This window comes from Tinamus guttatus, unplaced genomic scaffold (genome assembly GCF_059628265.1).
Source record: "Tinamus guttatus ecotype Peru unplaced genomic scaffold, ASM5962826v1 Tinamus_guttatus_pri_ptg000075l, whole genome shotgun sequence".
In the NCBI taxonomy this organism is placed as follows: domain Eukaryota; kingdom Metazoa; phylum Chordata; class Aves; order Tinamiformes; family Tinamidae; genus Tinamus; species Tinamus guttatus.
In genome coordinates, this window is record NW_028288609.1 from 439,745 (window position 1) to 457,084 (window position 17,340).

The window sequence follows — 17,340 nt, forward strand, 5'->3', positions numbered from 1 at the left end:
GTCACAACAAAGATTTTATGATTTGGTTTCTGTAGCCATTTCGAAGCATGAAATCATCGCCTTGGGCAAACACGGGAATGTGAGGATTGCTATTTACCTGTTCCTCCTCGAGGACTTGCAAGACTTCACGTAAAACCTCTAAAGGGCTTTGGAAGCCTTTCTAACACCCAAGGTGACGTGGAAGTCCGGATTATTTTGATCTCTATAATCTGATTAGCGACACCACCCACTCCTTCAGCAACAGGAAAACAACAGCCCCCGTTTCGCCCAGCGGCAGCTCATTCCTGAAACACGGACGGCGGGAGCGGAGTGATGACTCCCACTGTAATGGGATTTGGGACCTCCACAGCCATTACCTCTCCGTGATGAGACACCCGGCTGCCATATAATTACAGAATAACCCCTACCCCACGTGCTGCATTTTAGGCAGAACCCATAGAGCTCCTGCAAGCAAAGCGCGGCCAGGCCGGCGGGTCGTGTACCTGGTTGTCATCCTGCACCTCCATGCTGTACTGCGGCCCTGGCTGAACCTCCGTGACTTTCTCTCCCAGCAGGAAGCCCAGGCGAGTCATGAGTGTATTCGCTGCCTCATCGACGGACGGAGGGGGTCCCAGCTCCTGCTCGGCGTCACCTACGCAGGAACACAAACATGTTTCATTAGCAACTGTTCGCTTTGGTCATCGCTCACGGGGCGTTTTTACCAAGAAAAATACGGGTTGCAATTTTAGTATCAGTGGTTTCCAGTTATTCACGTTATTTGAACGGGTCTGAGTGTTATTTGCTGGTCGTTGGATAGAAAGCTCCACATCTTCCATTATGGATCACTGGTTCTGCCATGCTCAAGGGTAGCTGCAAAGCACCGGCCTCCCGACACGGCGCTTCCCTGAGAAACCATACTGCGGGCTACAGCAAAGCAAAGTCCATCGAGCGATTCCACAGCAAGGATACAAAACTGGCCAAAACCCCCCAAACCGCAAACAAAACAACTCGCCAATCACCACCCGGAACACAGATCCTAAACCCTGGGCCACGCACAGGAAAAGCAGCGTGCACAGGCCTCCCCACGGTAATTCACGGGTGGAAAAGGCCTGGCTTTGGCAGGGCCTTATCTTTTGGTTTCAAAGCCCACGTTTTGGGTGCTTTTTGGTGTGCGGCTCTCCAGACATAACCGGGGTTCCCAAAGTGAAGCTCCTGCCCCGCTCACACCAGCGGCGACGCCGAGGCCTCCGGGTCGGGCTCCAGCCACACCGGAGTGATCCCGAGGCTGCTGCAGTTGTAAGAAACTAATCAGGATTTGCAATTAGACTGCAGTTAATTATTCATCTGATAATGTACAAGCTGGAAGGGAGCCCATCTCCATTTCCCAGCTCTGTCCTGGCTCGGGGGCGCTTCAGGGCTCAGCCTGAGGCTACAGTAAAGGGATGTTATTTTAAATAGAGCTTTTTGGTAACGGGAAAGCCATAAATCCCAGAATCCGGGAGACGCTCAAACCTCAGCACCCCTAAACTTGCTGCTCCCCGAAATTCCCATTCAGACTCACGACTCGCAGCTGGAAAAGTGTAGGGTGGGTTTTGCATTGGTGCAAACTCGCAGCCCTGCAGCATCTCAGGTGCAACCAGGGCCACGAGCGGAGCCCGGGGCCACCGCGCGGCACCGTCCCTTAACCGGGGCCTTCGCCGGCGTGGAAACGGAGCGGAGAGTTCCGGAATCCCTCCGGGATTGCTTTACCCGGCACCGACGGCACAGAATTCAGGTGCAGACAAATTTAGACAGACGACCCAATTTGCTGCACCGCTGACCACCCACACCGAATCCATGGGCATCTCCCACCTCCAAGAGCCAAGTGCAGGACAGACACGTTTGGGCAAAATCAGAATTAGCGACACTTTTAGTTCCAAGGTTATTTTTGTCTTGGGGGATTTTTTTTTTGAATCTATCCTGGATATCCATACGGGAGCGCTCGGCCCCTAATTGTGCAACGTTTATTGCAGACGTTCGTAGCCCCCGAGCGTGGAGCTGGCGCCGCAGGAAGGAGCAGCTGGAGCGGCTCGTGGCAGTGACACGAGTGGCACCAACGTGACCCCCATGTGGCACCCATGGGCCCATCCAGGCCACCCCAGCTCCCCAGGCCACCGCGGCCCTGTTGGGCTGTCGTTAATTATTAGGGGTTTCGCTCTATCCTCATCCCCGCGAGACAAACGCCTTCGCTCGACCTTCCCCAAACCTGCTGCCTGTCGAGGAAAAGGATTTAGCAGCTCAACTTTTACCCACTTGGAATTTGCTGCCTTTAATTCCGACAGGGAAGTGCCGCGAACTTGGAGAGCTTTTCGGGCACTGAAGTCCAAACGGAGAGAGATTTACTAGGTGTCTGCACGGGCCAAGGGCTTTAATCGCAGCTACGGCCAGCAGAGCACAAATAAGATTGCAGACAAACGCTTACGGTTAATGGCATAAATAAAAAAGCCACGAACGCTCTCGGCTCCATGTCTCAGAAGATGCAGCCTGCTTAAAAGGAGAGCAGCCAAAGGGGGGTTTTTTGGTAATAAAAAATGCAAGCAAATGGCCTTGAAAATGGGACACTAGGATTCTTTTGCCACAAGCTTTCCATAAATATACCTTCAAAAATTAAGAGAGGAAGAATATTCCAAAGGACCCACAAAGTTTGCAGTCCTGTTTTTGCCAGGAAGGCTACACAAAAGGAATTTTCCTTCCTAATCCTTCACGTTCAGCAGACACAGGTAACTGGGCAGCGCTTAATGGCACAAATAAATAACAGCTTTTGGACAGCTGTGAAATAGGTTGTGCTTTTAGATGAAAGCTCCGGCGATCCGGCGTCTTATCTGCCGGCTTCGAGGAATGTTGGAGACCGTAAATCAGAGCCCTGGAGCCCTGATGCTGCCGAGCGAGCAGGGCGAGTCCAAGCAGGACAGGGGAGAATACAGCAAAAGAACTGCAATGTCCACAGTAACTTCCAATTTCCTGGCACTAAAAGCCATGGGAAAGAAAAAAATATCCCAAGCCAGCAGCAGCCACTTCCATACGCATGCACCAAATCCTGTAAGTGAAGCCCAGTCTCCACTGTAAACGGAGGAAGGTCTGAAAATCCAACACAAACGTGGCTTGAAAGCTTGAAACCAAACGACAAAACACAAGGAACATGAAAACACGGAACCAAACGCAGCTCTCTGTCTCGAGCCCATGAGGAGCACACGATGACTTAATAAAAAAACCTTCTGGATTGACTTATCCTGAGACGGGAGCCAGCAGCGGATCGGATGGACAGGGCAGGGGTTAGCGAGCTGGAAAGGGGATCGCTCCGAGCGCCCGTGTCGCCGGCACGAAGGGAGCAGGGAAAGCCCTGCAACGGGAAAGGCCTGGATCCGGGTGGATCCAACAGCGCCAGCGGGAAGGCCTCGACGGGGCGGGAGATCAGAGCAGCAGAAAACACCGGAGCGAACCGGTAATCTAAGAGCAGCACCACAAGTTGTGCTTCAGCAACTGGAAATAAATCATTACGGCAAAAACCCTGAGTCTCCAGAAGGGTGGAGGTGCCCAGGACACACATTAGCAGGTTGTTTTTCTTGCAATAATTTCGCTTCCAGAGTTATATCCAAACTCAGGCCACAACAGATGGGTGCAAAGAGCAAGAACCTCAACAGGGCAGGACTAAACGGATGCTGCTTATGGGTTTGATCTTTGATTACATAACTATAATGGATCTAAAGAGCTTCCTCCCTCTTTTTGTGGCTGAAATCCATCCTATTAGGGTGCACATCTGCTTTGCACTCCTGGGCTGGCCTGCAAACACCCTCCTCTATTTCAGCAGATCCCTGTAATCTCTGAACTAATGGAAAGGCTTTATTAGCGTTATGGCCAGAAGAGCTGTTATAGATGTTAACCAGTAAGAGAGGAAGGGACCTCGGGGCTCAAACGCGGGGGTCTGCGCTGCTGCTCGTACCCTCCCTGGTGTTTCTGTGGAGAGCAGCCCAGCAGGACGGGCCGGGGACACCCCGGCGGGGAGGGCTGCTCTCCTCGCGCACAGACACCCCGAGTGTCTCCCACCACGTCCAGAGCGGAGCCGCTTCCTCGCTCCCGCCCGCGCTCCTCGCTCTTCCCAGCGCTCCACGCGGGCTCCGCACGAGCGGCACCGGGAAGGGCGGCCCCGGCACCGACCTGCCCCAAACCTGCTCCGCACCGAGCCGGGCGCGGGAGGGAAACGCGACTGCGACGCAAACAACAAACCTGCCTGAATGCATTGCATGCTATAGACCTAAAACGCTCTTCAAATTCCTATTTGGAGCTCATTTTTCCTGAATTTCAGCACTCGTTTAAGTACCAAAGCAAAGGGAATGGGGAAATGAGAGGACACTCAACGCGTTCCTCGCTGAACACCAATAAATGAAAGAAGGCTGTAATTATCCTAAATGTGAGCCTGGGTACACTGAGCATTTTCTAAAAGCAGGATTAAATTTAGATCCCTGAAAACGTTCCTGAGCTCTTTAAAATATCAAGGACAAAGCCACGAGGCTCTGCGTCCACGGCTGGCACCATTCCTCCTCACGGGACGTTTTGGGCACACACGGGCCCGTTCCACCAGCCCAGGACACTCTGCGGCCACCAAACCGGGGCTGGGGACACGGGTCCCACGCAGAGCGACCCCGATGTCCCCAGCGCCCCCCACGCACAAGCATCACCCGCCTAATCCCTGCAGCCAGGCAGCTGCCTAACAGGCTTTATTTTTAGGATGAAATATAAATAAACTAAGGACACACACACAGTCAACTGGACCGCACTTCGGCTTTAAGAGCTTGGAAAAATTCCCTCCTCCTAAAATTTTGGGGATGGCTGAAGCTCTAACAGGAATTTTGCAAGACCTGCAGCCCCCCCGTAGAGGGTGTTTGCAGAGCAGCAATATCCAGCACAAAGCCGCTACCGGTTGATTTTGGAAGCACATTAATAATTACTTAGATTAGCATAATTATAAAATGTATCTGTGGGTTGCTAGGATGGGCCAGGCAGTCAGGTTTGTATTCACTGGGCTTCAACAAGAGGAGCAGACCCAGCCGGGCTGCCACCGAGGGCTGCGGCCGTGCAAGATGCGGTCGCCTCCGTGTCACATTAACGAGCACTGACCTGTTTCAGTCCGTGTGAGAAAATTCATCCATATGGAAAAGCAATCCCACAAACCGGGGGCGCCGGGCGCGAGCCCAAACGTTCCACCTCGATCCCTCCGGAGACGCGGAGCTCCGCTGCTGCCGGACACGGATGGGCTCTTGGAAAACCTTTCCATTTCATCACCAGCCAACACGACAGACCATCCCCACGCTGCTGCTGCTACCTTCAAACAGAACCTACACGCGGGGCCTTTCCTAGCTGGAATCCCACCAGTGGTGATGGGGAAAGGTCTTGCTGGCCATGGAGGTGAGACCCGTTTAAGACTTCAGCTTCATCTAAGGTGCAAATCGTGCCCATGACAACCTCAAGAGCACTCAAACTCAGCCCAGACACACAGTGACTTATCCAGCTCACGAGGTGCTGCGATTCCGGAGGCAGCGCATCCGCAGGGAGGTTCCCAAACGGAGGAACACGGAGTTGGTGGCCATGCCGGCCACGATCCTCCTGACAGGGAACCAGGACCTGGTGCCACAACCGTGTGCTTTCCAGCAAAGCTCCAGTAAACTGCACTTTCAAACTGGCAGAATTTCCACGCTCGCTTTCAGAGTAATTAGTTTTTCAAATGAGCCAGAGCCAAGTAACGAGTGACACCGGAGAGTGGACCGGCTACCTGCCCGGCCGGCGCTGGAGGCGACCGGTTCCCTCCTTCCCTGCAAAGCGGAGCTGTGTGACCCGGGGGCCAGGGAGGGAAGGCACCGGGCTCCGGAGCAATCCCAGCCACGGGAACGACGTTCCCAGCCCACAGGAACAAGGAGCCCTTGTTCGGCAGGGCCGGAGACGCATTCGGAGTCCCAGCAACTGGGAGGGGAGCAGAAGTAACGGGGCGGCCGGGAGGGCACCGCATATTTGTGCTCACGGGCGGCTCTCCATAGCATCGCTGAGGTCCCAGTGCTTCTTTTGGGTAGAAAAAAGGGAAAAAAAACAACAAATCACCTGTTGGACTCGCGCAAGCAGCCAGGCCTGGGAACAAACTTGTGCAAGAAGCGGCCGGTCGCCCACAGCTGCCTCCCCTCCACGGCCGGCAGACCGGGAAGGGCAGCAGCGACTTCCCGCCTCGTAAAAACACGGCACGATCCTGTCAAAAGACATTTGTAGGGGGAAAAACCACCCTGGCACCCGCCTCCTTTTGACTGTAAATTATCTGAGAGCAAGTAGCTGAGCCAGAAGGAGAAAAGGGGTGGCAAACAGACAAAACCAGGACTAAACCCTGGCCCTGTTTGTCTCTCATTTTTTTGGTAGTATCCCAATATTACTTAGTATCCCAATAACTCCCCTTAGGCAAAAATGCAAGGTGAAGGCTGCCTTCAGGCTGAACGCAGCCTAAAAACCTTCTAGCTCAAGAGACTCCAGAAAAATCAGGTCTGGATGATTGCTAGGAGACCACCACGAGCTGGGATGACTTCCTAAACCTGTAATACCTTCTCGACATTGAGAGTAGTTCAATGTATTTCCCCCCTCTCCCACCATGCAGATTATGAAAGGACATCAGGGGAATGGTGATTTAATTTTGGCTAGAATTTATACTTTCATTTGGCATTATGAGGCTGAGGAGACTGCAGAGTAGTTGCTCCTGTGACGCTCTCTGAAGACACCAGCAAAAAAAGGGTCTTTAGCAAGAGGTGAAGAGCATCCTGCTAAAAGTTCAAGCGATGCATTGACCGGTTAGGTCAGCAATAAAACGAGACCCTGAGGGAAGAAGAATGAGCTCCAGGGAGGGCTGGGGGTTTCAGCAGGGTGAGACGGGCAACAGACGTCTCTGACAGCCAAGACCGAAAGGGAGAGGATGGGCCAGCCCCGAGGATGTCCAAATCCGCAGGGCTGCTTTGCTTGGGCGCATATTTACTTATGGGCAAGGCAGAAAGATGAAAATATTCAATAAGGCAAAATATCAGCATCAAAAACAAAGGAAAAAAAAACCCCAAAAACGCTTCCCAATGGACAAAGTGTGAGCAAGCAGTGCTGCTTGACAGGGCAGGACACGTGTTGCGCTCCCAAGATCCATCGAGAACGGCACCAAAAGGAGTGAAGATACAAGGAGGTGTCTAGCTGAAACACCTGCTGTGTGAACAGCTCTTCAAGGGCCTTCTAGCTAACGTGCTTTGGCACTAGCGACAGCATTAACAAAATAAAGGAAATAAAAAGCCTCCGAGGCACCCAGAACGTGTTTACATGACGAGCTGCCCAGCTGTGGATAGACGAAGCCTAAACCCCAGCCAGGAGCTGCTGGGAGCTTCGAGGATACGGCGGTACCTGAACCCGTTCGGCAGTGGAACCCATGGCAGCGGTACCTGGATCTCAGCTTAGGGCCGGTTCTCTTCCCAAACCTCTCCCGTTTCACCCAAAGGTTCGAAGCCTCCACTGGTGCAGCCGGCCCCGTTTCCCAAAGCTGCACCGTGCACCAAAGCCTGTTATCCCTGCCGTGCCCACGGGCCATTCACGGACACGCGGACGAAACGCTACAGCAGCTTCCAGCGTTTCTACCACCCTACACGTGGTGGAATCCAGCGGCTCCAGGGACGACGGGACGAGCAGCGGATCCGCAGAGCCACGGCCTGCTGGGCTCTGCCCTTGCTTCCAACCAGCCCGGCGCGCTCGAGCGGTGCGGACAAGGCCTGCCTTTCACTTGGGGGTTATTTGCTGGCCTATTGCCTTTATTTTCCCCATGCAAAATGAGCACAGGCATTCCGTGTGTGTCATAATGCTTCTTAACGGGCTTTTTCTACCACTCGGGCCAGTCTCGTTGTGTTTATTCAAGAAGAAAAGCCCATTGTTTGTGTAAAATGAAAAATGGCTAATTTTACACACCAGAAAGAAAAGCAGAAGCGGGAGGACGTCGACCTTGGTGCTCCCTGCAGCAAAGCAGGAGGACCCGGAGCAAGGGGGCACGCGGAGCCAGATCACCTTCGCTGGGCCCAGCGGCTCCGGTAACGCAATTACCAACCGGCCCCTGGCCAGACACGAAGATTTGTGTCCCAGAATTTCTCAAGAAGAGTTTAATCAAATTAAAAGATAATGTTATAACGTCGTTGGCCTTTGAAAGCTAATGGTGAGGCAATAAATCACACACAACGCGGCAGCCCCGCCGATCTAACGCAAAAGGCAATTACCTGAAAGCCCCATCCATCTCGGGCTCTTGCCAAGAGATTTCCTGAGCGGTTTTGAGTGAAAACACGGGCACATGGTAGACGCCATGTGCAAAAGGAAAAGCAATTTCAAGGAAAATGCCCCAGTGACAAACAGCAAAGCCCAAGTGCCCAGGACCCTCTCTGCTTTTGCATTAAGTAGGCTAAATTCATCTTAATTCCATTGCTTGCTTCAGCCCAAAGAACACAGCTCCTAAAGTATTTTTATAACCAGCTCCTATCTTTGCTACGTCCTACCTACTCCAGCCTCCCCTCCAAGATTCCAGCCACTCCCTTATGCTCCTTCCTTCTCTAAATCAAAGGATCGAGGAGGTATCAGCTCGTGCACTGATTCACCCTGCAACACGGCAGAACCACCCATTCCCGGGACAGCGAGACGGGCCCGTCCATTGGGAAGCGGGAACAGCAGCTGCTCAGGAAACGGCCTCCCGCAATGAGAGGAAATTTGTGTCCTGCAGCTCCGAGCGTCGGGAAGCCGGGAGGGACCAGGGCAGCGCAACGAGGAAGCTGCACCGAGCTTGGTGAGCAGCCTCGGCTCCCGAACACACACACACATCCAACACATCCATCTCCACGTGCACGAGTCAGCAATCCCTCCCGGAACGCCGTGCGAGCCGCCGCGCTCGGCTCCTCGGGATCAGCGTTCCCGAGGCTCCGACAAACCTGGGTTATCCTGCTAGGCGAGTTCCCGGCCCCAAACCGGGATACAAGAGCCAAGAGGGCCCTCCGCGGCGGTGGCCCCGACACGCAGACATCAGTCACGCTCCTGCAGCCCCCTCCGTCCTAAGGATCATTCAGGCTTTTGCTTGTTTTTCCCCTAAAACGCTCCAGCAGGGCACTGGCAAGCTTTCCTTTTCCTTCCGGATCGGCACGCCGTCCCCAGGGCTTCCCGGCACAGCGGCCCCTTGGCAGCGCGGGGCCAGGGGCAGCACGAGGCCGGGAGCGACAGTTTGTTCCCCTTACGGCATGTGTACGTTCCACGTATCGTTCCCCGAACGCCATCACAACAACTTCATATTTATTGAAGACATTAACGTCCCAGTAGCAGCTACGCAGTAAAAAAGGAGAAAAAGCTGCAGCAGCAAAATTTTAATTGCAATTCATGATCATTGGCAAAGACCGAACCCTTCTCGCTGCACCCACAGCCTCCGAGGAGGTGGTTCCGAGCTGAGGGACCAGGGTTTTCACACACATCCTCCTCTCTCAAACCCAAACGCTCCAAAAAGCCAACTCCAAATTTGGACAACACTCTGTTCCTCCAGTTGGGAACGTGCTTTCAGCTCACCGCTCATGGAAATAGAGGGTGCTGTGATTTCAGAGAGTCATTTATCAGTAATTGCTACTCTAGCTGTGTTTTTAGGAGCAAGATTTTGCATGCTCACGTGCATTTGGCTCCTTTAATTCCATCAAAGGCCCACGTGGACTGGGGGCCCCCTTTGATTTGGAAACAGGCGTGAGCTGGAGGCGGAAAGGGCAGAATTTGGCCCGAATTTTGAGCGCTGCTTCCTGCTGCTTTAAGCGAGCTCCTGCTCCAAGCGGAGCACCTCCGGCACCGCTTCCCAGCCTTCCCCGCGTTGCCAGGCAACTCCGCCGAGTTCGGAAGGATCTGGGAAACGACAGGGAGGTCTCGGCTATCTAACGCTCCGGAGGAATTCACACATCTGCACGAGGGCAGCCTGCGCGCGGAGGGGCCTGCGCAGCCGCCTGCCCGTGCACCAGCCACGCGGAGGGGTAACGGGGAGAGCCACGACCCGCTGCTGCTGCTGCTGCTTCAGCCAGAGGCTCCTCGCAAGATGCATGATCTTCAGAGGAATTGTTATAGAACACAAACTGCAGCCTATTAACACACGTACATATCTATAAAATGTATTCTTAGCTGCAGGTATACCAGATCATATCGTTTCGTATCAGTTGACTTCACATTTCTGAAACGTCTGTTTGTTCCAGCATCCCACTCGGGATCAGGTTTGGAGGGGGATGCTCCCTGGAGCTCCTATCTGCTCCGCGCTGCCTCCGCGTCTCCGGAACGGCTCTGCGGGGAGAGCGGCCCCGCTCCGCCCTGGAGCCCGCGCAGGACGGCGAGCAGCAGTGGGAAGGGGCTCGCGGATGGAAGCAGCAGCTCGGCCACGTTCCCGAGGCAGTGAAGGCGGCTGGGGAAGGTGCCGCCCGTCCCCGCGCGCTTACCGGGACCGTAGGCATCGACGTCCAGCTTGGGCGCCGCCGAGAGCGTCGGGGAGCCGAGCTCCGACTCGGGGATCCGAGGGCTCTCCACAAACTTCGCTTTCCTCAGCGGGGCTGCGGAGAAGGAGGGGAGAGAAGGAGAGGTCATGAGTAAGGGAAATAGCAGGCAACAGATGGAAGCACTTAACTAAACGACACTGTCAGGCTCATATCAGGTTACTCGGCCCCCCCACCACCAAAAAAAGTTATCTGCATTCTTCACAAAGGAGATGGCTCTTGTTAAAACTTTCAACCAACTGTACAGCCTTAAGTGTGCAAGGATCGAGGCAGTTTGATACTCAAACACGTCTTTTTCTTTGTTTTTATTCCCACTTTATGAAAGAGATTTCTTTTTTATAGGAAGCAAATGGGCCTGGCAACTACAGGCCATCAGCAGCTACAGAAAAGCTAAAAATGTAGGTAAATGGAGCCCATTAAGGCTCGAGATACTTAACTGTAAATATCAAAAAGAAACACATAAATTTAGTATAATTGTTTCCCTTTGAGCACCAAATTTCTGCTTCAAAATTGAGTGCGTTCTGCGCGCCCAACAAAGAAATTTGGCATTCACTACAAATGATCAGACTAAAACTAATGCTGTGTGAGGAAAAAAGCAAGCTCTTCACTTTTATCCTTGCAAACGCAGAAAAAAAGGTCAAGAGAATTAAATTACAAAGCAGGGGAAAGATAAAAATTTTAGCCTTCACCAAACAGTATTGATAACTAGGGGAGAGAAATGCCATTTTGCCACAGGTTTGAGCAGCTGCAGCTCTGAGAGACTCCAGGTTCTGCAGCATTTGTTTATAAAAAAATAATGGTTTATAAAACTTTTATGGCAAATTTATTCAACAAATACTCTTGCCAGGCCAGAGAAGCAGACCTAGGGAACGCAATAGTATATGTGGAGATTATTTCGGCGCGTTTTGAAGCTGACCCCCCACGCCCGTTAAAGCAAGAGGCTATTTGGAAGGCTGCTCCAAACACCGTCGGCGCGCCGCGACCCGTTCGCAAACAAGAGCTTCGGTTTGCCTGATTTGTGCCTATATCCGCGCGGCAGAGCGAGCCGGGGCTGCCGGTGCTCGGGTGTCTCCTGGGCAGGAAGGACCTCGGAGGCTGCGGGGATCCCGCGGGGCCGGGGAGGGCTGCGAGCACCGGTGCCGTGCGGAGGGTGGTTCCGGGTTAACTGACGTTTCCTAGGCCCGGATGAGCACCAGGCCCGTGCTAAGTGCGGTCACACCGAGCCCGTCCGGCAGCCGGTGAGAGGGGACGCGCGGGGACACGGCGTGGGGACACACGTGGGGACACGGCGCGGGGACACACAGGGTTGCTCACAACGGCAGCTGCGTGCCGGGCGCTGACAGGAGCAAAACGTGGCAGTACCGAGCGCGCTGCCGCGGCGTGGACATAGCTCGGGATCACAACACGGATCACTTCCCGCGCTGCCTCCTGCGGCTGCAGCCCCGGCACCGACGCTTGTCCCACTGCTCCGCCTCGGTCACAGGAGGAGCCGGTTCCATAAGGGCTCCATTGGGAATAGCTCATCTTCTGTTTCTCAGTCCCTTCTGGCTAAGGCTGCAAACATAAACCACTTGATGCAACGCTCGGGCAACACGGAACTCAGAAGCTCAACTGGAGAACTCGCGTGGTTCCCGCGGCTCAAGGGATGCCAACGGCTGCAGCGGGAGACGCTCCACACGTTCTTGCACTAACAAGCCGAGTTACTAACCCAAGGAGAAGGAGGAAACTATAAACACAAGGGAAGGGTGGAGGATACTGATTGTGATGCCTTTTTTTGCGAGGACTGAACGAGGAGTGACCCAAGCAGTGACCAGCGCACTCATCCAAGCAGCTCCTCCAGCCATCGAGGACGGTCACAACTGGGGATCCTCATGAGCAGAGCGGCTCTACGGCACCGCCGCGTTAGTCACACACGTCCATTGGCTTCTTCCTGCCCTAAAACGCACAGCTCAAGCTTTGGAAGTGTGTATTATCACTGGAGGAGATCTCTAAATCAACACGGCTCCAGCACAACAGTTTATTTTAAAGGGCTCTCGTCGATATAATCTTCCCAGCACAACTGCGCATCAGGAAAGAGCCACAACGCAGTAAATTCCTTCACTTTAGATATTCCTAGACCTTAGACAGACAAAACCTCCTCCGTACTCCTATGTAACCCGATTACACGAAAGGCGGATTTCCACGTAACAGAGTTAAGCGCTCCTGCCCCCCTTCCAAATGAAGATTATCCTGACAGATTCAGATTTGGGCATTAATATTCTGCTGCAATATTCTACTGAAATATATGTTGCTTAACAACAGCTGAGGAATTAATGACTTGCTACTATTAACATACACTGTTAGACTTAAATAGCTACAAAAGTTATTTAAAACAAATACTGTATTTTGGGGGCTAGCTCCTTCAATTCTCACTCACGCTTAATCCCACCAGTATCTGAACGAGCAGAGGAGAAGCTGCAGATCCTTCCAGCACAAATAAAATTCTCAATTGACTTTGCCAGCAACTTTTCCCAAGTAAGGGCAATGGTAGAGACTATAGGATTGGAATTAAAAGCATAATGCAAAACAATGAGCTGGGAAGCTGCTCACAAAGCTTAATTAGAGGGTTCATTTCTGACACTTTGGGCAACAGGTGCCCTATCTCCCAGGAGGGCAGAGAATGGATTATTTCCTGTTTTCCAGCCGCTGGTCCCGGGCACCCAGGGCAGAGCCCAGGGCCGGTGCTGCGGGGAGCCAGGCTGCACCCATGATCCATGATCCAAACACAACCAGGAGGAAAAGAGCCCGAGTTCAGCCCTTCGGAGCGATCGTTTCATCCGTGCTATTAGCACTGTGCTCTGCTGCAGCCTATTGAGCCTCCTAATCCTATTGCACTTGCTATACTGCCATTTTGCTGTCATCTAATTTATAGATGAGTTTTTAATTAAAAATATATTTTTTCTTAGATTAAAAGATAGTGATAAAAGGAAATTATCATCGCTAAGAAAAATTTCATCTATTAAGTTCCATTTGAGCCCTGAAAAGCAGGTTTGGCACAAAGAAACCACACGAAGGTTATTACCCTCTTAGGACCTGCCTGCAGAACAGGTTTCCAGGGACTAATGTCAGAAGACCCGATGCAATTCCTTGGTCTGGGCTACAACACACACCCCTAGTACATGGGATACAGCAGCACAATCGGACAAGGCGGAAGCTGCTTTTCCATAGCTCAAATCGTGCCTTGACCAGGAAAACCTGGGATGTCGGAGCCTCTCCTTGCAGCAGCATGATTAAAAGCGGTGCATCCTGGTGCTCCGACCCGAACTCACACCGACCGCTGCGGGTTTTGGCAGCACAAACACAGGTTGGCCACGGGCCTGGGCTCTCCTGGCCTGCTGCTGCGTGCCCAGGCCCTGCAGGATCCTGCCAAGTCGCTCAGCTCATCCTCCTACAGCTCCTTTTCCCCCCAGTTTTGTCCCCTCTCTTCCTCATGCACAAAAGAACTGCTCAATTTCCACTTCGCTTCGAGTTTTTCTCTGCCAGAAGAGGATGAGATGAGGAAATCTGTACTTTTCACAGGCTAGAAACATCTTAAATGCTGCTATAAATTATGGAATTTAGTGAATTGCTCTGTTTTGTGCTGCCCGTTGATCTCATACAACCGTTCCAGCTGAACAGGAGCTGACTTTTGCACTGATATATTCCAGCACAAAACTATCACTTACGTGCACACAGGTAGCAATCCCAACGGCGCGTGTTACTCTTGCTGTTTGTTCGGGGTCTTTTCTGTTTGTTTTTACAAAAAAATGGCCCAAATTAGGATACGAGAAGCCAGGGTAGCAGCTGGAAAGCAGCTCTCGGGAAGTCCATGGATCCCGGTGGAAGCGGGCGCTTCACACGTCGCACATTCCCCATCCTTAGCTAATAAGGAAGCCTCGCCGCGCCAGAGGCTGATTCACGTGCTGGAAGGGGCCCAATGACTACGTCATGCTGCAGAGAACAGGCTTTATTGGAGCCTCCCCAGCACTAAAATGCTCTAAGTGCTGCAGTGTTATTGATCCGCGGAGCTCCTGGAACAAATAAGTGCCGGTGTCACCGGAGCTGGTCCTCGTTCAATCCTGCTCTCGGCTACGGAGCCTCCGATGCCTCCGGGGATCCCAAGGGACCCTCTGTTGTGCCAAGGTGAGAGCCGGAGAGACAGAAAAGGAGAGGCCACACTGTTGTGGTTGGGGTTCTAACATCCCCAGCACCTGCAATTAGGGTTTTTACGCAAAAATTAGAAACTAATTCATCAAAATTAAATTGGTGAGAGCACAGACTAAGTTAATATCCGTCTTTAGATAATCCAGCCCTGCTTTGCAGAAGCTGTTGTGTAACTGGAGCAGGTTTTCCTATTTTGTTTTTTGAGAGTATAAAAGCTTTTTTAATGATATTTGTAAGCACAACAGGCTCAGAAGGTGACTATAGATATATATATATTTATAAATCTTGTTCATTAGCGTTTTTTCCAGCAGCTCTTGCAGCATCGTGAGCAGGGCAGCAGACACAAGCCCTAGGATCAAGGTGTGCTCATAGGTTTGGGGGGCGAAGGGTATTGAACAACTAGTCCAATAATAGTTGCAACAAATTTGCGTCCTCAGAAAGAACGTGTTTTCTCCCAAAACGCTCACCCTGTCCACTCTGTATCTCCAGAAATAATTTCAGCCCCATTTCCATTCTGCTTATTGACAAGGAGGGTATTTGCTGTCATTTATAGCAAACAAACCAGCAGTTTGTTATCAAAGTTGCCAGAGAGCCCTGGCCAGCCCAAACCCTTCCGTTGGGATGCGACCGTCGGAGGATCCCGGCGCGAACGCGGAGCAGCTGTGGCCTGCAAGGCTCTGGCAAGTCTTTAGGAAGAAAAGTGCTCCTATTGAAGATCCCAGGAAAAGAAGAAAAAAAAAAAAAAGAGGAAAAACCAAGCTACATTCACTCTCTTTTTCTTCCAACAAGCTTATTTCCAGTGGGAAAAATCTGATTTTAAATCTGATTTTAAATCTTTTAAATCTGAGCCAGATTCAAAGAAGATGCAGGATGTTACATCATTAACATGTAGGAATGGCAGCCACGGGAGAGGCAACTTTGGTCTTTCCACCCAAACCTACACGATTGGTTTGGACTCAAAGCCGTGCCATAGCTTTGGTGCCCTCCGAGTCATCTCCATCTAAAATTCTTCTTTTCAGCCTCTTTGGAAGCCTTTGGAAATGAAGGTCTTTGAGTCGAAGTCCTCACGTGCGGTTTACGGTTGTGCGCAAGAAGAGAGGGTGAAAGAAGAGGGAAGGCAGCGCCGCTTGGTTCACCCTCCTACCCTACCTTGCGGGGAAAGGGGCCATTTTTAGACATTGATTTTGCAGTCAGGTTTCCTTTGGAAACACATTTTAAAAAATGGGGTGAATGAAGACTTGGCACTCCGAGCTGAAATCCCGTCATCCAAGTTTTAAGCCTCCATAAGTTTTGCTTGAAAAACAAAAGAAACTTCCCAAGCGGCAGAAACGGGCCTGGCCAGTGCTGAAGTGGAAAGCTTCCTTCCCTTTTCCCAACAGTTTTATTTCATTAAATGTTAAATTTGAAACAGATGAGCAGGGAACGCAACAAAGCGTGAGCACTGAACAGCATTATCCCGATTCAATCTCCTGCCACCCCACAGTTCTTTTTTCCAGCAATCTAGAGACTCAAATATTGCACTGACACTAAAAAAAATATGAGAAAAAACATGAAAAAAGACCTGGATATGCTGTAGAGGACATTTGTTCTAAAGAGAGAAGTGAAGGGTTGCATGACTACCATTTAATTGCGAGTTTGCTATTTGGAAAGAGGCCGTTTCACCGTTTTCTGAATGGAAAGCCCCAAGATCAGACCGAGACATGAACTTTGGGGAGAAAAATCAGAAACCTATTAAACGGATATCAAAGCAAACACAGGTCTGTTTTTTCTATATGAAGCCAGTTACAGAAGAGGACTGTAAGACAGGGAAAAAAAAATCCATTCTTCAACAGTCCTTGGAACTTGAGAAGATCCTTCGGACACCCCTGGTCCTCCAAAGCCCATGCGGCTCCTACCCCCAATGAGGTTTCCAAAGCTTCTCCCCAAGAGTTTTCTGCTGTCCTTTCCATGAGAATGAGGGTATCTGGTTCATTGAGCTCTGCAGTCCATCTCCGGCAGTTAATACCACATACCTGGAACGGGTGTGAAAAGGGGCAGCCCGTGACCACGGGGCCCCTCATGGTGCAGGCGGTGTCATCACCCACAGCCACCTCAGCTTTATCTTCCATTCCTGTGTCCAGATCCTTTTCAAAACAAACTTCTGTGGCTTCTGCTTTCAAAACCCGCATTAACTTCTTCCCAGCAGAGCATCCCAGCGAGCAGGAATTCCGCGGTTTGAAGGAGTTTCAATGAATTTGCTCCTTAAATGCTCGATCCGTAACACCCACCTGGCAGTCCCTGGCGCTGGGAAGTTCGAAGGAGGTTACCCAGCGCGCGCAGTAATCCAGTCTCCTCCTCAGTCCCCGAGGTCCTGTTTCTTTCAAAAAATCGTATTCCCGCCTTCATCACCCCTGCAGCCTGCGGATGCTCAGACCACCCTCCCCTCGTCATGGCGTGAAGGTTTTTGTTGCTGTTTTTTTGCCCCTGGAGCTTGTTTTGGCGTTCTTGGCTTGGCATCTCACCTTTCTTGCAGTCAACTTGCCTACTTTCCTCCTCGAGCCCCCTGCAACTCTCTGAGGGATCCCTTCCTTCCACCTCGCGCTCCATGGCACAAGCTGCTGTT

The 17,340-nt window shown here is 51.9% G+C and overlaps 1 protein-coding gene across 5 annotated transcripts in view; it reads right to left on the reverse strand.

The window, feature by feature from the left end:
• Nucleotides 1-17,340, reverse strand: part of TANC2 (tetratricopeptide repeat, ankyrin repeat and coiled-coil containing 2) — a 143,931-nt gene that overhangs the window by 60,878 nt on the left and 65,713 nt on the right. For all 5 annotated transcript variants that reach the window (XM_088519891.1, XM_088519890.1, XM_088519889.1 and 2 more), the window contains exons 6-7: nucleotides 10,503-10,613; nucleotides 483-631 (exon numbers count right to left, since the gene is read on the reverse strand). In XM_088519891.1, the coding sequence (XP_088376017.1) occupies nucleotides 483-631; nucleotides 10,503-10,613 (260 nt within the window). The remainder of the gene's footprint in view (nucleotides 1-482; nucleotides 632-10,502; nucleotides 10,614-17,340) is intronic.